Source organism: Choloepus didactylus, chromosome 2, assembly GCF_015220235.1.
Source record: "Choloepus didactylus isolate mChoDid1 chromosome 2, mChoDid1.pri, whole genome shotgun sequence".
NCBI lineage: Eukaryota > Metazoa > Chordata > Mammalia > Pilosa > Megalonychidae > Choloepus > Choloepus didactylus.
Window position 1 is genome coordinate 52,614,341 of NC_051308.1, and position 23,099 is coordinate 52,637,439.

The window sequence follows — 23,099 nt, forward strand, 5'->3', positions numbered from 1 at the left end:
AGCTGTCGGGAGAGAGCACGCTGATGGGGGATGTTTCACACTTGGGGAGGGGTCAACATTGATGGGGAGGGTCGAGAGTAAAAATGTTAGTGTGGGTGGGAGCAGAGTTTAAAAGGCTGAAATGTGGTTGTTTGGACTATAACTTCATCCAAGATGTGTTTCTTGTTGTTTTTGGACTTTTCTGTTGTGTGTTGTTTTGTTTTTCTAGCAGAGGTCACCCTTACAAAACACTGCCTCTTGGAAGCCTTCCTTTACACCTTAATCATAGCACTAATACTTTATTATAATTTAGGAGGTTTGTCCATCTTCCTGATAACACTATGGATTATTGTAGGATCAAGGCCATGCCTGTTCATTCTTTGAACTTAAAGTTCACATGGAATATATAATAGGTGCTTAATATATATTTATTAATAATTGCTTATAGCTCCCTTGTCCTGTACTTGCCCATTCCTGGAATCCTCCCTGCACTTTCTCATGAATGTGCTTTGCTCATGCTATACTCTCCTTTTAGAATGTCCTTCTTCCACTCCTGCCTACCAAAATATCACCAGGTTTTCAAGACCTGCCACAAATGTGTGACACCTTCCTGGCCCTGTCAGCCAGGGGTAATCACTGCCAGCTTGGAACATAGCACCTCTCATAGGCCATTTTTCACTTTCTAGCTTATCCACGAGAAAGAAAGCTTCTTGAAGGCAGTTTAAGACCATGAATAACTCACTTCTGTATCCTCACACAACAAAACGTGATGCTTGGTCTGCTGAATGAATGAATGATGATGGGATGGAGGAATTCATGCCTGAATGGACTAATGAATGAGAGAATGAAGGAATGAATGAATAAGTAAAGAAATTAGACATGCCAAGTATATTTCAACCAGGTACAGGTCTATTTAGTTATAAGGCAGGCATTCAGGAATGTAGAGTCAAGAGGCCAAGCCAGTCAGCCACCACTGACGAGGCCCCTGGTACAGAGCACTGTGGCCACGTGGTCATTACTGCCTCATTGCAATGGTCTGTATCCAATTAACCAGTCTATGCAGGTTCCCAAAGCACTGCACAGGACCCAGCAAGGCAGGACAACCTTCCTGCCTCTCACATCACCACCTCGCCAGCGTTGAACAAATAAATGATATGTCAATAAATGAGCTCTACACAAAAAAAGAAATTAAAACTTTTCAGTATAAGTGGAGCCTCAAACCTCTCCTCTCAAGCTTTCCCGATAGCTGGAGGACAGGGAACCAGAAGTCAAGGGAGTAGGGCCTGCAGAGACCAGGGCCTATTGAGCAGATTCCTAGCTCTTGGATAATAGCAAGCACCATGTAGTAAGTCTAGACTTGGGCTCTGTGTGTCAGGAGCTTTCTTGGAACCAGCACTGAACATACAGAGAATGCAGAATGAATGAGTGCAAATGGGAAGACAAATTGCCCACACTGCCTCTATCCCCTTGCCATCATCACCTTTCTCCCTCCTGGGATGGACCAGTCAGTGTTGCCCCTTTAGAGAGCTTTGTGGAGCCTGGCTAATCCCAGGTATCTGGTTCCCAGGTGTGAGGTCTGTTTTAATTATTTCTTAGGCCTCATTTCCCAAATCCTTCTCATCCCCATTTCCTACCTCACCTGCTTTCTTTAAATAAATCCACTGTTGTCATGGAGACAAAGCAGTATCAGCATCTCTGCTTCTTTGTAGATCTTTCCAAAAAACATAACTAAAAAGGGCACTACTTCTACCTCCCCAGCATTTCTGGCAGAGGAGCCCTGTCTGAGAAAGTATGGTGTGGCATTTGGAGTATCTGCTTTGCCCTTTTGGTGTCTCACCCTCTTTACACTTTTCTGCTTGCCCAAGTTTTACCTTCATCCTTCAGGGACTAGGTTTAATTTGACTTCTTCAGCCAAGGATCCTGGGGTTCAGCACACATCAGATTCTGGTAAGGATTATGTCATTAATAAGGACAATACCTTGTGTGGATGTACGGTTCTTCACAAAGAGGACAGATGTAATTCTCCCCATGTGGTAGATGAGCAATCCCGGCCCAAAGCGACTTGCTCAAGGTCACCAACACAGTGCAAAACTTAGGCAAGGATCCTGCTGCACCTTTCCTGTGCAAACACCACTGCCTTCCGTGGCATCTGTATATAGAGACTCAGCACAATAACTTCCATTACTGAGCACAGACTGTGTGCAGGGGTCTTTGTGTACAGATGTTACTTAAGCCTCAAAACAACCTTGTGAAGTGGATATCATTATTCTCAGGAGGAAACCGAGGCTGAAGTGCATCCAAAAGTTGACTTAAGGCCATAGAGCTGATAAGCATAGGAGCTGGACTTCAAACTGACAGCTGCTTCCTTCAAAGTCTTCTTAACCAGGACAAAATATGGCTGAAAATAAGTTTCTACCTGAAAATAAGATTCAGGAGGGACCACTGCCCAGCACTCATAGGAAGTGTGAATTCCTCTGTTCAGGGCCAGAATTTTTTTTTCCCCCTTTGCCCTCTCCCCTTGGACTCTTGCAGGACCCTCTACTGGGTTTTTATGAATAAGGAGAAAAAAAAATCTTTGAAAAGTTCAACAAACTTTGGGTTCCTCTCTCTGAGTGATAGATAGCTTTAATTATACCGAATTACTCAGCCACTCCACTCTTCTCCCCCAAGTCATTAAAAAGAGATTTTCTCTTTGAACTCCACTCCACCCTCAGGTCTCCAGATAGCCTGAAGTTCTTAGGAGACAGCCCCAGGGTCAGCTTCTGGCCAGAAGGTTACATGTTGCTTTAGTTGCAATCATAGGCCCCCAAACCTCCAGCTGATTTTCTGCTGCTTTGTACCTCTCGCTCTTTTTTTTACATGATATTGATCATGTTGATTTTCATAGCCCAGAGGATGGGCAGGGAGGTGGGTTGATATTTACTTTGTGAAGATTTAAGGGGATCTGGGCACATTACTATTGATTTTTAAAGAAATGGATCTAACACTAGGAACAAACAATAATGAGTTCTTCTCATTAATTACTGGGAAGTTGATTCATGCATAGAAAAAACCCCCGAACCAAAAATGTGATCTTAGAGGTGCTCTGCTTCCCGATAAGCCTGTGAGATAGGTAGGGCAGTTATTGTTGTCTCCGCTTCATTTATTTTTTCCAAAATGTTTTATTTATTTACTTATTTTTAATTTTTATTGCGGTAACAGATACACAACATAAAATTTCCCGTTTTAACCACTTTCAAGTATACAATTCACAAGTGTTAATTACATGCACAATGTTGTGCTACCTTCACCACCATCCATTACCAAAACTTTTCTGTCACCCCAAACAGAAATGCTGTACCATTAGATATTAACTCCTAATTCCCCCTCCCCCATCCCTGGTGCCCTATAATCTACTTTCTCTATGGAATTGCATATTTTAGGTATTTCATATAAGTGAAGTCACACAAAATTCACCTTTTTATGCCTTGCTTATTTCACTCAGCATGATGTCTTCCATATTGTGGCATGTATCAGAACTTCATTCCTTTTTATGGCTAAGTAATATTCTATTGTATGTATATACCACATTTTGTTTATCTGTTCATTTGTTGATGGACACTTGGGTTGTTTCCACCTTTTGGAAATTGTGAATAATGCCTCTGTGAACAGGGATGTACAGATATCTGTCCAAGTCTCTGCTTTCTATTCCTTTGGGTATATATCTAGAAGTGAAATTGGCAGATCACATGGTAATTCTATGTTTAACTTTCTCAGGAACCATAAAACTGTTTTCCACGGTGGTTACACCATTTTGCATTCCCATCAACAATGCATAAGGGTTCTTATCACTCCACATCTTTGCCAACACCGGTTATTTTCCATTTTTAATAGTAGCCATACTGGTGGGTGCAAAGTGGTATCTCATGGTTTTGATTTGCATTTCCCTGTTGGCTAATGATGCTGAGCATCTTTTCATGTGCTTATTGGCCATTTGTATATCTTTTGTGGAGAAATGTCTATTTAACTCCTTGGCACATCTTTAATTGGGTTGTTGTCTTTTTGTTGTTGAGTTGTAGGAGTTCTTTATATATTCTGGATATTAAACCCTCATCAGATATATGGTTTCCAAATATTTTCTCCCATTCTGTAGTTTGCCTTTTTACTTTCTTGGTACTACACTTTAATGCACAAAAGTTTGTAATTTTGTTGAGGTCCAATTTATCTATTTTTTCTTTTGTTGCTTGGGCTTTAGGTATAAAGTCTAAGAATCCATTGCCTAATACAAGGCCCTGAAGATATTCCACTGTGTTCTTTTCCAGTAGTTTTACAGTTTTAGTTTTTATATTTAGATCCATTTTGTGTTAATTTTTGTATGTGGTGAGAAGTAGGAGTCCACCTTGATTCTTTTGCATGTGGATATCCAGTTTCCCAGCACCATTTGTCAAAGATTATTACTGTCTCCATTTTAAAGATAAGGAAATAGAGGTTTGAAGAGGTTAAACCAACTAACCCAAGGCCACACAGCTAATAATAGCAAGACAGGACAAAAAGTCCCTACTATCTCCTCTACTTTGAGCTGTGCTTACAGAGGACTCGGTGACGTTCCATATGAGGCTCAAGATAAAAATGTGGAATCTGCCCACCTACCCACAGCCTCTTCCATTATTGTTCTGGTTCCAGTTCGGGTGTGTGTATGTGTGCGCGTGTTGGGGGCCAGCGGGAAGGGTGTGGTGGTGATCCAGCAGGAAGTTTCCCACCCCCACCAAACTTTCTACCTCTTCACCTTCTGGTCTCCCCTCTTTTTGTTGCCTGGCTCCTGATTCACCAGCTGGGTCACTGTTAGAAAACAGAGGAGACTAAAACAAGCCAAGAGACATGTTGTGGTCAGGGGCGTGAATGGTGTCCAATAAGCCTACTAGTCACTGATTTCTAGGAAGAAGAAAAGTGACTTTGACAGCCAGCCTTTGGGGCAGCCCCGGGAGAGTGGGCCTTCTCTCTTCACTCCTTGCCTCTGTCTCAACCCAGCTGCCTCAGTGTGGGAGTCGGAAAGACCTGGATTTGAATTCTGTTTCTACCATAGGCATGTGACCTAGGGTGGGGTATTTAACCTGAGATTTAGTTTTCTAATATATAAAGAGAAGCTGATAATATCTCCCCTGCAAAGTTGGTGTGAGGATTAAATGAGATAATATATATGAAGTACCTCACATATAGTAGGTGCTGGATAAATGGCAGCTATTATTATTGTCTCTGCTGCTTCATTTCATTCTATAAGCTCAGCCAACTATCCAGCTTGGAGCAAGGTGTTGTCACCAGGGGCTTCCCAGTCATCAGCAAGGAGTCCTCAGTCCCCATCACATCCCCCCAGATCCCTGGGGAGCAGAGCCAAAGAGGAGTCAGGATCTCATCCTTGCCTCCACATCCAGCAGGGGTGAGTTAGGTCAAAGTGCTACTTCAGGCATCCAGCAGATCTTTCCCTTGAAAAGACAGAAGAGAGAACCTGGACATTTTTCCATGTAGACTTGCTGAACCAAAGAAAATGTAGCAGAAGGCATGTCAGGATCTGAGAGGAGCCTGGCACTTGAACCGAGGGCCCACTTTGGCTTCCATGTCTGAAAGCAATCAGACCAGGTCTGGGGGTTAGGGTAGGTCTTCCCAGTCATCTGCCCACTTTCCTCTCCCTGTTAAGTCAATTGTGACCTTGGCCACCATCTGCAACCAGGTATAAGGGAAAGGATTGAGCCCTAGGCTTACAGGCCAAATATCCCTGCATCTCTTAATTCTGGCTGCACCTATTCACCACAAGGCTGACAAGATTTGGGGCAAGCCTGTGAAGAAGAGAAACTCTACCCATCCATCCATTGCATGAGTCAACAGCTAACAAGTACCAGCAAGGCACTAAGCTAAAGAGCCGAGGTCTACAGGGAAGCAGAAGCCTCATTTGCCTCAGGTAGCTTCAAGCAGCCTAGCCCTGCTGGGATTTTGTCTCGGATCAGGACGCAGCCTCTTTTTCCAGGAACTGACTTCTAAGACACCTCTTTCTTACCCACCCCTCAACAGGATCCCATATGGTCTTTCCCAAAGCCAGCCCTTTGGGGACCTGTTTCCTCATAGATCACACAGAAATCATAATGCATGACAGTACCTATCCCCTCTTCATGTGGTGAAAGCACTTTGAAAATGCTAAAACCCTTTCCTGGTTTTGTGGTGCTTTCACTGTTTCTCTCCGTGCACACATGAGCCCGGCTGCAGGTTTCCCTTCCATCTGCCCTCAGCTGTTCATGTGAATGGGTGTCAGGTCTTTTCTTGAAAACAAGTTTGGATTTTGGGAAAGAGGAGAATGTAGGAAGACCCTACAAAGTTGAAGGGGCTGCAGGGGGCTGGTAGAGAGGGGCTGCCCAAAAAAGTTTGGAGAACAGGAGGGGCCCAGGGAGCCAGTTACACTTCAGCTGTCATGTGCTTTGCCCTGGGCCCTGGGGAGCAGGAGCCTGTTGATCAGACCAACTGCATGCTCCAGCCAGCTGTCTGTGTCACCTCCTGCCCCCGCCACCTGACTCCCGGCCACTGGGAAGGCCTCTGTTTCTTTCCTGTGTCAGGAGGCAGGGGACATGTGTGGGGACATGTTTGGGGACAGGTGTACCCTCTGGCAGGGGAGAGCAGATGCCAGGGAAGCAAGGGATTAAATGCTCAGTCTCCAAGGGGCCCCACCAGCCTGGGGAACAGCTTTCCCTGATTCCTTCCCTCTCTGCATGTCTCTTTCTTACGTGGTTGCAAAGGAGTCCTGCGGGCCTCTTGAACACTGAGTGCCCTGCCAGAGCCCCTTGGGCTGAGCATCCTTTCTGTCCTCTGAGCCACAATTATTCCTCTGTTGTGGCTTACTGAGATTAAATGTTTCCTTGGTTATGTCTTCACACCATGGGCCAGGAGGGCAGAGAATGTAGCCTGAAGGCCTAACAGAAGTCTCAGCATATCACAAGTGTTCAATAAACAGGTAAGGACTGAATGGACTCAGGCGCCATTCCTTGTGGGAACCCTATGTGTTTTTCTTTCAACTCCAGCATTTCTCTGGTAGAAAATTCCAGGTTCTCAGAACCATGAGCTCCTTCCAGGTGTCCGCACAGGCTGGTGGAGGGGGAAAGTATTGATTTTCTGCTCCCCAGCTCACTCAGCAAAGGGCTCTGGTTCCGGCTTCTACCACTGGGCAGCTCTTCTACCTGAAAAGTGACTTGTTTGCACCTAATGAAAGTGACTGCCCAGGGCCTCTGTCCAGGATGACAGCAACTCCCAGGATCCCAGAGGACTTCCTGGCTCCACCCTAGGTGACCCAGATCCTAGAGGTCTGTGCTGTTCTTCAAGATCTTCAGGAATGCAACCAGTTCCAGCAGCCTCCCTCAGTAATCTATCACTGCAGCTAATGATACTCTGATAATGTCCCTGGCTGTGCTGGACCTCACACCCTGTGGGCTACCCAGTGTGCTGAAATGAGAGAGTGGCAGGGAAAAACAAAACAAAAATACCCCCTCCCCTGCACAGTCCTGCTGAGCCCTTCCCACATAAATCTCCCCTGTTGAATCAGGCCACGGAAGGCACCAGGGACACGGGGCCCTGGGGCCATAGGAGCCAAGAACTCAGTATGAGTCACCTTTAATTAAGAGTATATCTTAAGTAAATGACTTAATAGGACAGTTATATTCATTAGAGGCGTAATTATGAGACATACGATCAAGCAGAAAAGAATGCAGAGCATGAGGGTGGAAGCTAGTGCGAGGCAGCTCCACCATCCTGGTGAGAAGGCGGTGGCGGGGACAAGAGCAGGGTGGCCTGGTATTGTCCAGAGCTCATTGCCACACTGGGTTGCCAATCCTGCCACCCTCATGCCCCAGCGCTCAGGCTGGAGGGGGTGGGGGAAACCTCAGATGTAATTAAAATGATGAACAACACCAATTAAAGCGAGCCGGAGCGTCCCATTAAACTCTGAGTCAGCCCTGACAATGAGCCTTCCGAAGCTGTGGACACCTTCCAGAGAAAGCTCCCTTTCGGTCCTGAGCTTTCGGAGATAAATCCCACCCCCACTGCACCTCACTCCACCTCAGCAGTTGCTAGACCAAGTGCCCGACTGTCCCCTGGGGGTGCAGAGTCAAATGACCCCCTAACTTGGGAGATTTGAACTTGGACCTTTAAGAACTCTGAAGACTCAGGATTATTAAAACCAATTTCTCCCTAGGCATAAAGTATTCCCCAAAGTATTTGTGTCTCTGTCGCCCACCCCATCCCACCCCACCACACCCCAATCAGTCAATTCCTTCCATAGCCCCAAGGCAGAGTTCTATTGTGTTTCTCCTTGGCCCTAGGGCCTGACATTTAAAAACATCCCCCAGAGGAGCTGAGATAATCTATATTGGTGGTTCTCAAAGGTTGGCATGCATAAAAATCTCCTGAAGAGCTTGTTAAAACCCAATTTCCTGAACCCCATCCCCAGAGTTTATTTAGTGCCTCAGGCTAGGGATTTTCACTTCTCACACACTCACAGGTGATGCCAATATTGCTTGTTTGAGGACCACACACTGAAAACCATTGGTAGCCGCAGGGCCACCTCTATGTGGGGAATTCTCTTGGCCAAAGAGTGAGTGAGCCCAGAGACTTCCTGTATCCCAGCCCTGTGGTCTTCACAGGTTTTCCCAAGTTGACCCAAAGCTGCCCTTTGCAGGCGTGAGCCCACTGTGCCCCTGTCTTCCCTCAAAGTTTTCTGAAGAAGCTCTGCTTCCCTGCATTTGCTTATGTGATTCTTTCTACCTGGAAGGCTTTTTGATCCCCTCTTCATCTGTATAAATATTTTTGATCCTTCAAGGCCTAGGCGCAATACTATACCTCTCACGCAGCCTTCTTGGGCTCTCCCTCCAGAGCAGTGCCGTCCAACAGAAACATAACGTGAGCTGCAAATGCAAGCTACGTGTGCAATTTTTAATTTTCTAGCAGCCACATTTTAAAAAGTAAAAACAAATAGGTGAGATTCAATTTAATAATAGATTTTATTTAAACCAGTATAGGCAAGTTGTTTTTCTTTTCAACACATTCAACATAAAAATATTATTAATGTGATGTTTTACATTCTTCATAAGTTTTGAAAATTCAGCCTGTATTGTACACCTACAGCACATCTGAATCAGGACTAGTCACATTTTAAGTGCCCAGTAGCCACACAGGGCACTGTCAGGTTGGACAGATGTAGAAGTATTTTCTCTTTGCTCTGAATTCCCTCAGCCCTCTTCCCGTACTTACCTTAGAACAAATATCACTTTTTTTGTTTGTTTTTACTGCTAGTCTGTTTGCAACTTGAAGGTGATTGGCCGTGTTTTAATGCTTCCATTGTTTTTTTATTCCCTCGAAGTACCTGGCACTGGCTTGTAACTGGCCTGAATGTAAGACATGGTCAATGAACACTGTTTGATGAATGAATATAGAAACACATGAATATATGAAAGAGAGAAGGCCCATGGTAACATTGGAGGGTCTTCTCCCAATCACAGTGACATTTCTTTCCTCTGGTTTGTGTGTGGCTATGGGGAGAGAAGAATTCAATTTTATAAAGCCTTCTCCCCCTTTGTAAGTCTCCTGTTTCACTTTGCTCTTCAACTCAGGGTATTGAAAAAAAAAAAATCCCACCAGGAGGGCCCAGGAAACAGGAAAAATAGTTGTGCTATTGGTTTCATGTTTGGAGAAGAACAGGGTTCTCACTATCTCCGTGGCACTTGGCGTGAAAGTGGGCTTTGTTGCTGGAGACACTGCTCCCATTCAGGGCCCCCTTTCCCAGCTGCTGAGAGCCGGGCTGTGTTTTGACAGACGGGCCGAATGCAATGCAGACAGTTGTTTTAATTTCCAGCCAGATGCAGACATCACTCACAAGGAGCCCGAAACCCAAGAAAGGGAGGCCGGGCCCTGGACTACCGCTCTCAGGCCTCGGAGGGCGGGTGGGATGGGGGCTGGCGGATGCAGACAAGGCGACCAGGGTCACAGCTATGCTGAGGGGCTGAGGGTTGCCACATCCAGGAGAGACACCCTAGAAGAGTCCTCTGGCAGGCACCTGTCCGAGAGGTGCTTCTGGTGGGGATCGCAGGCATCGAGTCAGGTACCAAAGGTTGCACTTCAAAGCAATGGGAAATCAGTTGGCGGAGGCAATGACTGGATGTTATCTTTTAACTGTACAGGTTATACAGGACAAAATCATAAACAGTCTCAAGGAAGAGTTGGGTAAACCGTGGGAAATAGAATCCTAGGATGTTGGAATTGGAAGGGACAACACAGCCTGCCTCTGAGGGCAGAAATCCCTTCCAGTACCTCCCCGCCCACTGTCACGTTGTCTCTACTTAAGCATCCCACTGACAGCAGTTCCTTCGTGAAGTGGGATCTGTTGTGTTATTGGCAACCCTGACTTCCTTTTATTGGGCTTTCCTAAAACTTTTCACCCGTAAGTCCTATTGGAGTCACACTGCTGCCCTTCAAACACTAGAAAACAGCCTCTGCAGCTACCCCAAGACTCCTCTTCTTTGGGCTAAATAAACATCGCACGTCTGTTGGCTGTACCACAGATGGGCATCTGGGTCCCTTCCCATTCTGGTTACCCTTCTGGAAAAGATCTCTGGGTGAGCAACTCCCCTCTTAGAGCAGAGACCTGACTCAAATCTCCCAGGGTAGAGTGGCTTCTCTCCATCCTGATGCTATGTGTCCAAGTAACCCATGATCAAATGAGCCCCTTTAGCTATTTCATCACCCTATCAGGTCATATTAGACTTAGAGTCAACGCAAACCCTCAGGTCATTCCACATAAGCCATTTCAAACCAGTTATCCCCCAACATACATTTAAAGTATCATTTTTTTTTAAACCAAATTGCAAGGTTTTCATATATCCTTTCTGCATTTCGTATTTTTTGTTATCAAAGGAAAGTTAGGGATGTTTAAAACTGATCATGTCACTCACTTAAAGAAAATCCTTGTAATATGGAATGATAAGTGTTATGATGTGGTAAGAATCAGGAGGGTAACCCAACAGAAAAAAGGCACACTCCTTGGGCTGGAGCACGAGACCTTTCATGATCTGGCCCCTGCTTACATCCCACCAGCCTCATCTTTAGCCCTATCCCCACCCAGTGTACATGCTCCACTCGAGTTATACTGAATTTGCCCATGGTTGCCTTTGCTCGCGATAATCCCCCCTCTTGGAAGGCTCATCACAGCTCTATATTGGCCTACTCCTACCTTCAGGGCTTATCCTCACTCCCTTAGCTCCTTTCTCCCTACAGGTTGTGTGGGACGCCCCTCCTCTAGGCTCCCAAGGCCCCCAAGGCTCACACCAGTCCCATGCAGTAAACACTCGGCATGCTGTGGATCAATGGTCAGTTTGTAATCACCAACTCCCACTGGACTGTGTGCTCTGCTAGGGCAGGGCCTGTGTCCTATTTGCCATTGTTTCTCTCTTGCATAGCACCAGTGCCTCCACCTCGTTGGCATCTGGTAAACATCTGCTGAATGAGCAGTGTTAGGCACCATCCTGAGTCTCTCAGGAGGATGCTGTGAAGGGCATCTCCATCATAGCCTTTGTCCCCCTGCCACAGGCAGGATGCCGTGCTGTCAGACCACTGGTGACAGTCGCACTTGAGCTCACGCACCCAGTAGGTGGGAGACCTCTATGCCCCAACAAATAAGAATGCATTCCCAGCCGAGCAAATGATTTTGCAGCCCAGCAGTCTCCTGCCCTAGCCAGTGACAGATACCTTGGACTTAGCAAGTTGAAGACTCCAGTCCTTGACCCCCTTGCCTGACTTTTATTGTCACACATGCTGGGCAGACCGGGGTGAGTAATGTACAAACAAGCCCAGCTCACATCTCTGCAGAGCCCCACCAGGAAGTAAGGAGAAGTTTTCAGTGGCTGCACTCTCTGGGGAGCAGGGTCTTGATCTGCAAATTCTCACATTCCTCCACCAAGACAGAATCATACAGGCAACTTGTCTCTGTGGATGTTCCCATTTAGCCAGACTTCTCAAAGGATGGGAGATTTGCTAGAGAAACTGAAAGCAGGCATCAGAGAATGGGATAATTGGATCCAGGTGGTATATTTGGTTGGCTATAAAGAGACTGTGCCATAATATGAATATTATTTGATGGGGAAAGTTTCTCCTCTCCCTTTTTAAATGTTTTCTCTGCAGGCAGGATGTCTCAGCCCAAGCCCAGCTGAAAGCTCTTCAGAGATGAGTTTGTGCCACTCAATAGCCTTTCAACAGAGTTAACCATTTTCAGCACTTGTCCCTGGTGTGCCCAGCTCTAGGGAGGACTTTAGAGGCAGGCAGAAACAGATTGGAGGATCTGCGTCTACCCTGGCAAAGGCAAGAAGCCTTGGGCATGCCACCTCAGCAACACATCTGCTTAACCATACCTGCCTTCTGCTTAGCAAATAGATGACAACATTGAGGCTACTGATTTACTTCTCAGTGCCTCCCCTTTCGGGGAGGTGACAGTGCAAATGAGTGAGCCTGAACACACGTCCGTGAGCTCTCACAACCTGATCACACCAAACTCTCTCTCCTCTCTCTGCCAGGTCACCAGGGTCCCTGTGGAGTCATGCGAGCAGTACACAACTTGTGGGGAGTGCCTGAGCTCGGGGGACCCTCACTGTGGCTGGTGCACCCTGCACAACATGTAAGTTTGGGAATTTCTGAAAAAGGACCCAGACTGCAGAAGACCAGCTTCTTTACTGGGAATGTTGATGAGAAATGTGACAGCAGTTTGCAGGGAAAGAGGCATCTTCCACTTCTGAGCAGTAATTCTAACAGTAGTTGTATTATCGAGAGCAGGAAAAGGGAAAGAGGACATGGTGGGCCTGCTCTCCAGGTGCAGAGCCTTTGCCCCTCTCTTTTTGATTTTACTTCCAGATTCCACTTTCCCAGCTTCTCTGTTTTATCCTTGTCTCAGAATACGGAAGAGTAGTGTTGTTGGAAGAATTCACACGGGAAACTGTGGAATCTTTAGGTTTCCCAAGAACTTCCTCAGTCTAGCCTGAAATAGGTGTCCCCTGCCAAGACTGTGCCAGCAGAAGTGCCCTAGATTTGGGAAGTTTGTATCCAGTTAGCTGCTGTGTGACCTTGGATCCAGAAGTCCACTGACAACTCTGGACCTCTGTTTCTCCATTGCAAAATAGGGATAACACCTACCTGACAGGTGAATTGTGAGCGTTAAATGAAATAATAAATGCTTTGGAAATAAGGAAGTCCCGAAAAGGTTACGCAAATCCAAATAATCACTGTGGATTCTGTACCCTCGGGAGGACCCTTCTGGCCTCATTATTTCATGGTTTCAAGGAGTCTGCATCTCGCTCCAACTGGCCTCACGCCCCTATTCAGTTACATTGCCTGCCATTGAATACCAGCTCAATAGAAATGCAAAAATCACACATAAACTTCCTAATTTGAAGAGCCCCAGAGGTAGGGAAAAGGGTGAAAACCCGAAAGGCGGGAGCTGGCTAGGAATTCTGTTCCCCAATGGAGTTGGAAACTCCATGGCTCAGTGCCAGCCAGCAAAGCATCTCCATGAAATGTGCTGGGTTTGGGGTGGAGGCGGAGGCAGAGGGCCGGAGTTCAGGATCCCACACAATAGCTCTTGGCTTCCAGCCTCTGCAGCAGGTGTTTGGAGGGCTATGGAGGGAGGGAGAGAGACAGGCGCCTCACAGATGCAAAATCCGGACTGGATTTGAGCCCACAGATAGTGGGTTTCCTGCTGGGATTTGGAGGTAAGGGACTCCTCAAAAAGTTCTGCAAAAATGATCTCACCAAACCCTGGACTGTGAGTCTCCATTTAGGCCAGACAAGTAGTAAAGATGCTGATACTACCCACATTGCACCCCAGAAATAGCAAAGATGGTAAATTTGGGTTTCCTTCTGTGAAGTTGACCTAATGGCCGGCAGGCTCTCCCAAGGAGATTGCTTCCTCCAAAGACGACCCCCCCCCAGTTGCCCCAGCTACATGCATAGTGGCCTGGGGTCCCTGCACACTCATTCTGCAGCAGTCAAGTCCAGCTATACCACCCACTCCCTAATTCTCCCTCACGCTGCCCTCCCAGCTTCAGTATCTCTGGCTTTCTCACATGTAGAACACACCAAAATTAGAGATTTGGGATTCTCACTTATTCAACAGCAAGGACATCTGCCTTCCCCAACTTGTACTAGCACCTAGACAACTATCAAGAGTGCCCAAGTCTCCCAGCTGCCCCAGGCCACCCATCATCCTTCTGGTCTAGGTCTGCCGTGGTTGCTAAAATGATGGAGTCACGCGAGACAGTCTCAGATTCCCGCTGCCCTCCGAACTGCCTACCTATTGTCAGAGAGTCCTCCCTACCCACTAGGACACACCTTTCCTCCCCGCTAGTCTGCCTGCAAGAGCACAGGGGCAACAAGATTTTTCCTACTGAGTCCCAGAGGTTTGCCCTCTTCTTGTGATTCTCCTGCGACGCCCTCCCACCTGGCTCCACCAACCTGCCTGGGTAACGGGGGACTGAGGAGATGGGCTCAACTCCAGCTCCCAGGTCCACAGGCAGAGGGCTGAGGGAGATCGCTTAAAGAGCCTCTGGGTCCAGGGGGATCTGAAATTGTCCTGTCCCTTCTGTATGCCTTGCTCTGGCAAGTGTGTTATTGTCTCCGAGGCTATTTATCTCTGTTAGGGCTGTTGCCATAAATAGTATGATAAAAAAGAGCCATTTCAGTGAGTCAATGAGATAAAGGCTCCAGTCAAGAGCTCACTTTAGAGCTATCTTAAGGATTCACTTAAACCTCAATAATTCTTTTCTTTGACAGCATTCATATTTAGATCCATTATGTGCCTGGAAAGGAAGAGAGGGAGGGGCTTGGGGGAGTCGGGGTGGGAACCACTGCTTGAGGGTAGAATCTCCCAGTGTCCTGCTGGCTCCAGGCTGTTTGGTTTAGAGAAGCTCTGGCCTTGGAGCAAGCTCCATGCCATCGCCAGCAGCAAGCAGGAGCTCCTGCAAATGGGAGGCCCCACCTTCACCTGCCAAGATGGGCAAAGGAGCCCAGAGCCAGAGATGAAGATGTCTGGAGAAACGGCCATACAGTTTTCTGACGGAGACAGCCCTGACCACGACTCCTTTCTGTCTTTCTGTTGTCAGGCATTATTTCACACCACAAACATTTATTTTAAATATACCATGTGACAGGTAGAATATCTCAATGAATAAAACATGGCCCCTGCCTTCAAAAAGCCATTAATCCAGCCACAAGATCATGTGCACACTGTCCCATGCAGCAAAGATCCTCTCCTGTTTATTAAATCCTTCCGAGGGAAATAATATTAATCATACAATGATGATGTCGATCATACAGGCTAACATTAATAAAGCAACTACTAAGTGCCAGGTCATTTTCTAAGCACCAACTCATTTATCATTACACCAACTCTGTGGGGTAGGGTATTATCAGCATCATGCTCATTTTCAATTGAGGAAACTGAGGCACAGGGAGATTAAGACTTGCCCAAGGGGACACGACTAGCAGGTAATAGATCTTGGGTTAGAACCCAGGCCACTGGGCTCCAAAGTTCATATGCTTAGGCTCCCTTGCTAGGCTACCTCTCAGGTTCCCCAAACTTCCCTCACTCACTCTGAGCATCCCACACAGTGCTCAGGCAGTGGTTATTCTCTGTGTGTAAACTGCATCTCTGGTGTTGGGAGTAAGCCCAGTTCCTCTTAGACTGTCCTTAGCTGCAAGAGGGATTGATCACCTGGGAGATGCTAAAGCCCTCTGGGACACTGTGAAAGTTATGAGAGGACAAGTTCCCAGCCTCAGGACAGCAAACTCTTCGTACATTACCTCCAAGGAGCAATGGAGCCAAACAGATGGGTCTCAGAGGCCTGACCTCTTGTGAATCTGTGTTTGTGGCAGGTGTTCCCGCAGGGACAAGTGTCAGCGGGCCCGGGAGCCCAATCGATTTGCTGCCAGTATCAGCCAGTGCATGAGCCTCACGGTGCATCCCAGCAGCATCTCCGTATCTGAGCACAGCCAGCTGGTGAGTGACTAAGCAAGGAGGGCGGCGGTGGGTTGTTCAGAGCACACGTGTGTGGGTGTGTTCCTTTAACACTTGCATGGAGATCTGTAAATGGATCATATTTTAAATGCACCAAGGAAACTTTACCTTTATAGAAAACCTATAGTAACTCCTATTGTAAAGGGCATAGTCATTCTGAACTCCCTGCAGATTCATCACCAATTGATCTGTTTTGTAAATCTAGATTTTGCATTTAGTAACAAACATCTACAAAGTAACCCAATCCAATACCAAATGACACATTCTTTGGTACATGCTGTATTTGCAATCTTCCACTTGCTACACCCCCTCACAGAAACCTGCAGGTTGTCTGTGTATGTGTGTATGTGTGTGTGTGAGAGAGAGAGAGAAACAGAGACTCGGGCTTAATTTAAAGCCAGTGTGTGCTTTACAGAGCATTTTAAAGTGAAAAAAAAAAAAAACAAAAAAACAACCCTTAACCACATGTCAAGGTGCCATCCAAAATATTTCATTTACTCAAACCCTACACTTTTATTTCATTCTGAAGGTTTTATAAACATTCACTAATGTTAGTTAATGAACCTTCCAGGATTTTGGTTCATTCATCCCCACCAGGAGGTTTTGGCTCTTGATCCCATGGAAACCCAAACCGGGGGCAGAGATTCAGTGGCAAACATATGGAAAGACTACATGATAGCCACTGTAACTGGGAAACCCACTGCAAATAAATATCGCCAGGTGTCAGTAGCAAGACGAAGGAAAATCTACATCAGTGGTTCCCAACCTGGAGGCCTCAGAGTTGTTATCACCATGAACCCTGATGGGCACACCCTATGGCCAGATGGAATCAGTCACATTTCTTATCTATTGTTTTAAATACCACTTAGATTCTATACAAATTCACATTGAATTCACATACAAAGTCATTGAAAAGTGCACTGAATTCAGAGCAATACTTCCCACTGATAGTGTCTCAGTTGACAGATTCTTCTGAAAGCCTGTGATATTTCTAACATTAAAAGGAGGGTCTTCAAAATTGAAAAGGCTGCAAATAGCTGTCATTGGAATCCATAGATAACCGCAGACATCATCTGGGCCCTTGGTGTCCACTTAACCTTCCTTTCTCTCATCTTCCAAGCTTCTCATGGACCTACTGCCCCACTTTGGAGAGCTGCTAATGAGTAGAGAGTCCAGAAGGGGAAGAGATGGGGAAGAAACTCTAGTAAACCTACCAACCTGATAAGCAGCCTCTGAATGCTAGCCAGGGTGAGGAGCTGTCTCTCTTCCACCATCCTGGTGAATCCTGGTAAACCTCCAGATCAGAGCTCCTTATTCTCTCCTAAGCCAGTGCTAAGGCCTCATTTGTGAAGGACTCAGCTCATGGCTTGCTTTCAAGTTTGTGTGGCATCTTGCAACTAATTTTCACATGTGTTATGTCAAAATGAGCAGAATCTGAGACGGATTTTTGTATCATTCCTTTTAGTCTACCCCTCCCCCTTAGTCAGGCTTTCCAACACTGGCTGAGGCAAAAAAATTAAAATAGTAATAATATCAATAACGGTAATAGTAAAAGATCATTCACTCTGCAGGCACCTGTCTGTGCCTCCATCATTGTGGATGTTAAAGCTGGAAGACCACCTAGACTGACATCCTTCTTTTACAGATGAGGTTGGGGGGCGTGAGGGGTGGAATCACTAAGCCAGTGGGTCATGGCAGGGCCAGGACAGGAGCCCAGGTCCCCTGAGCCCCTAGGGCTCTTTCTGCCCCTGACCCTCTTTCCTCCTCCCACAGCTCAGCCTGGATGTGAGTGATGCTCCCAGTCTGTCTGCAGGAGTTACCTGTGCCTTTGGGAACCTGACGGAGGTGGAGGGGCAGGTGTCCAGGAGCCAGGTCATCTGTATCTCACCTGGGCCCAGGGACGTCCCTGTCATCCCTCTGGATCAAGGTGAGAAGTGTCTGCTGTGAGAGCCACACGCTGGGGGCTGCTGTACTGTTGTGGCCCAGAGTAAAGGCACAGGGGATGGAGGTCACAAATGCCAGGCCCAGAAGTTGCCTGACTGATCCTTCTTATGTCAGATACTATTATGGGCTTATATAGTTTGTAAGAGCTTGAAAGTGCATGTCATGCCCCAAAGCAGAACTCAGAAAGGAGAAAACCCTTGCTTCATTTGGGTTAAGGCTGCAAGTATGCAAAGGGTCTTGCCAGACTTTCCTATCCTTCTAGAAATGGGAGTGCATGCCAGTAGTTCTCAGTGGGTTCTCTCCGTACAACTGGGAGTTTGAGGGGCTCTGGCCCGATATTTCTGAGAGTCTTTTAGTAATTGAACACGCCTGACCAAGGCAAGAGGTCTGTGGGATCCAATTCATTATTTGTTCCCTAAGGGGGCTGAGGCGTGGGGGCCGAGGTGTGGGGGCCATGTCTGGCTCTGAAGGGTTGGTAGGTAATCAGCAGGGCCAAAGGGAGTCTCCTGGGAGAAGAGATAATTCTGGCAGATTCAACCTAGCATCTTGGCCCAAGAGAGCGCTGGAATGGTTTAATGATTGGCCCTCAGGCTGCCCACTGCACCCCCAATTTGTCAACCCCTCCTTTTCTTTTCCAGACTGGTTTGGGCTAGAGCTGCAGCTGAGATCCAAGGAGACAGGGAAGATATTTGTCAGCACCGAGTTTAAGTTCTACAACTGCAGTGCTCACCAACTGTAAGCACATATCAAGAAGAGTCTTGCTCTGAGTATGGGTGTGGGTGTGGGGTTTCCCCCTTGGCTCTAAGCCCCTTTAGAATAGGAATCATGTCCTATTCATTTGACAGTTTCCCCAGGGGGTCTGGCACATTGTTTGTAACAGAGTAAGTGCTCCATCAATGTGATTGGATTGAACTGAATAGCATTCCCTCTCCATGGCCTCTGATCCCGTCTCATTGCCCCCCACACTTATACACACAGTCACACTCACACCCTACCCCCAGCTCTCAAGCCATGGCAGTAAAAAGAGGCTTTGAGGAAAAATAAAGGTCATGGCCTAGGGACCATAAGAATAGTTCTCCAGTTTAGACCAATTGCTGGTAGCTTTGAAGGTAAAGGTTGATAGTGAGTGGAGTCTTGCTGGACATGTCATCATGACCGAACAAAGAGGCACCCAGAGATATGTGCACCAGCAGAGGAGCAGACAATGGGGAAACTAGGCACGCAGTGAAAGGACCTGGGCTGGAAAGGGGGAGAGGAGGCTTTAGCTCCACAGTGTTTCCAAACCCATCCTTCAATTTCTTAAAAAGCGGGGAGAAGCCAAACCAAACCACCAGCCTCCAGAGGGACTTGCATTCAGCCCAGCTGACTGCTCAGGCCATCTCCAACAGCTGAATGCTTACCACCTGGTGCCCACAAGCTGTGAGATCTTAGAGCTGTGCAGAAAGCTGGGAGCTTTTCTTAAGTAAGAAGCAGGGCCAGAAGTGGAAGAGGGAGAGACCCAGTGTGTAGTTTCTGCTGATCCTTCTGGGCAGAGAAACAGAGACTCCTTCCATAGAAGTCGGGAACTTAGGCACCATTGGGTTTAGAAAGAGGGAAACACAGGTCTCCACAATGGGGCCATATGAAGATCATGGGCACAATGGCCCTAAACATCCAGCAAGGGGAAATGCCAAGTAACATCTCCATGCCAGAAGGAGCAGTAACTGGGAATATTCTAAGGTCCCATCCTTCCTGTTGCTTGGAATGGGAACCACTTGAGGGTGATGTAGTAGGCAGAACTCCAGGCAGCAAGTCTGTAGGCCCAGGCTATGAGCAAAGGCAGTCTCTTTGCCTTTAGGCCCTAAAGTAATTGTTAGCCATTAAAATAAACAAATAAGCCCTTCCTTCTGGCCTCCCTTCTCTAATCTTGTTTTTTTGTTCGTGATTAGAAGACTCTGTTGGAGTTTTTGTTTGTTTGTTTTTAATTCAGTTTTATTGAGAAATTGCACATACCATACAATCATCCATGGTGTACAATCAACTGTTCATAGTACCATCATATAGTTGTACATTCATCACCCCAGTCTATTTTTGAACATTTTCCTTACACCAGAAAGAATAAAAATCAGAATAAAAAACAAAAATAAAAAAATAATTAAAAAAAAAAAACCCAGATCACACCCCCCCATCCCACCCTATTTTTCATTTAGGTTTTGTCCACATTTTTCTACTCATCCATCCATACACTGGATAAAGGAATGCGATCCACAGGGTTTTCACAATCACACTGTAACCCATTGTAAGCTACACTGTTATACAATCAAGCCTTATAGAGTCAAGGCTACTGGGTTGGAGTTTGGTAGTTTCGGGTTTTTACTTCTAGCTATTCCAATATGTTAAAACCTAAAAAGTGCTATCTATATAGTGCACAAGAATGTCCACCAGAGTGACCTCTCGACTTCATTTGAAATCTATCAGCCACTGAGGCTCCATTTCATTTCATTTTGCATCCCCCTTTTGGTCCAGAAGATGTTCTCAATCCCATGATGCCAGGTCCAGATTTATCCCCAGGAGTCATATCCTGCATTGCCAGGGAGATTTACACCCCTGGGAGTCAGGTCCCATGGTGGGGGAGGGGGGGCCGACAGTGAGTCCACCTGATTAGTTGGGTTAGCTAGAGAGAGAGGGCCACATCTGAGCAACAAAGAGGTACTCGGGGAGACTCTTAAGCACAATTATAAGCAGGGTTAGCCTCTCCTTGCAGCAACAAGCTTCATAGGGGCCAGCCCCAAGACAGAGGGCTCAACATATCAAGCCGTCAGTCCCCAATGTTTGTGGGAACATCACCTGCTGAAGTTTTAGGGTCTCTACAGTCATTGAGGAAGGAGACACATCTGAGCCCCAATGGGACAAATCAAAACAGAACAAATGGTAAAAATGACTCGGCAGGAACCAGGGCCAGGTCGAGAGTGGCTGAAGCTAAAAAAAAAAAAAAATTTGCCCACTCAGCACTGTGTTCCAACGCCAACTAACTCTGTGTTAGGGAATGCAAGCATTTTGAAGAGAGAACCACCCATCCTTCTTCTCTAACTTCAACATGGTGGCATTGGAATCCATTGTTAGTGAGAGCATCCTCATCTCTATGGCAATTCAATGTGATGTCACCACTTTCAATGATACATTGCTATGGCAACAGAGATGCTGTCACAGGCAGTGAGTTTTAGTAGGGAAAAAAAAAGCAGATCTCCTTAACAGCCAAGATTCCATTTTATTACAAAACACTTTCTATGTTACCCTGACTACTCCTATCGTTCATAAAGGCCCCAGAATCATGTTCAATCCCTGCCTTTTAACATGGGAAACTGAGGCCCACAGACGATAAGTGCTGCAACTGGGGTCACCAAATTAGTGGAAGAGCTAGTTGTAGAAAGCTTGGATCTCTTCATCCTTGGTCTATTTTCATTATTTACCTGCTAGAGCATATTTTGTTAGCAAGAGCCAGTCAGATCTGGGAGTACATGAAATAGCATTGCCCTACATGCAGAAACTAAAAAATGTTGGTCATATCTAGGAGGGGATAAAAATAATCAGCACGAGGTTAATACACTATGGCATTTTAGCCAATGACCCCAGGATCCAAGCCAATGAACTGTGGCTCCATCTGCCCAAATGTGATAAAAACACCACCAGGTGGCGCCAGATTGCAGACCTGGCCCCGGTCCCTTCCAGATTGGTCTAGTTGTGAAAGGTTAGACTAGGGGAGCTGGCAAGAAGGACCGAGCCCACCTGCACAGCCTGTCTCCATTGTAATGGTTTGACTGGAAGGAAAGAGGTGCACACCTTGCAAGAAAGCACACATATTACTCCTTGCCTGGGGTACTTCGAGAGTGGGACCACAGTTACCATTTAATACTTACTGCCTTCTGCCTCAAAGCCCAATAATATGGGTGATCCAAACCAATGGGTAACACTCGACTGTTATTTAAAAACTTGAAATAATAGGTAATTTAAGCACTTAAAAGCAATATTCACGTATAGCATTTCACTTTTTAAAGCCATTTCCTCTCTATTATCTTTATTGACACTGAACAGCCCTGTGGAGTAGACAGGAATGTTTTATAAACACTGTTTAATGGATGAAGAAACTTCAGTTCAGAGGGTAATGTGAGCTGCACAAGGTGACCCCAGTGGCAAAGGCAGAGACAGGATTGGAAACAGATCTTCCCAATTTCTATACCAGTGCTCTTTTAGCTACTCTGGCTGAGAAGCAGTGGTATGTTGGTAAATGTGTAACTACCAGCCCTTGGGGGGGGGGCGGGGAACAGTGTATAGCATTTGCCAATTTCTGTGGTGTAAATATTCCCCACCGTGGCTGATTTCAAGCTACCAACATGATGTCAACTGTCTTGCAAAATTCCTGAAAATAAAATAATCAGCTCTTGCAAGCTGGTATGGGCCAGCTCCAGCACATTACTGCTTTATATGTTATTTTATCCCCACTCTGGTCTCATTTTGTTTCCAACTTTATGCTCCCATGAACATCTTGGATGCAGAATGCACAATTCTCAGTGTCAGAGGGTGCCCCATCAATCTGCTCTACTGAGGGTGAAGCTAGCTAGGAATTAAACACAGGATAAGACGCTTCCATTGTGACACTTGTGTACCTGCCTGCCCTCACCTTCCCTCTCTGTTCCCTTCTCTTCGCCCCTTTTTGTCCCTGTCACCTTCCTTGTAGGTGCCTGTCGTGTGTCAACAGCGCCTTCCGCTGCCATTGGTGCAAGTACCGCAACCTCTGCACTCATGACCCCACCACCTGCTCCTTCCAGGAGGGCCGGATCAATATTTCAGAGGTAAGCAGGGCTCACATTGTCATGGCAGTGTTTCCAGTGAATCTAAAGTCTCCCTCCCTTTTCAGGTGGTCAGTCTAAGTGTTTGGCCATCTCCTTGCCCTGGCCCAACTTGGTCCTCTTGCCAGAGATTCTGCATGTTAGAAAGCCCTGTTATTATAAAACTTGAAAAAGTGGCAGCAAATGACCCCAGGGGCGGGGAAGTGTGCTGTATCTACTAGACTCCTAAGACTGTGCATTCAAAAGCTTGAGGGGAACTGTAGGTTGAGACTGAAAGCTTAGACGAA

At 46.5% G+C, this 23,099-nt stretch overlaps 1 protein-coding gene across 1 annotated transcript in view; it reads left to right on the forward strand.

The window, feature by feature from the left end:
• Positions 1-23,099, forward strand: part of PLXNA2 (plexin A2) — a 211,909-nt gene that overhangs the window by 126,585 nt on the left and 62,225 nt on the right. The window contains exons 5-9 of the mRNA XM_037824810.1: positions 12,552-12,652; positions 15,901-16,024; positions 17,816-17,969; positions 18,625-18,721; positions 22,701-22,815. Of these exons, the coding sequence (XP_037680738.1) occupies positions 12,552-12,652; positions 15,901-16,024; positions 17,816-17,969; positions 18,625-18,721; positions 22,701-22,815 (591 nt within the window). The remainder of the gene's footprint in view (positions 1-12,551; positions 12,653-15,900; positions 16,025-17,815; positions 17,970-18,624; positions 18,722-22,700; positions 22,816-23,099) is intronic.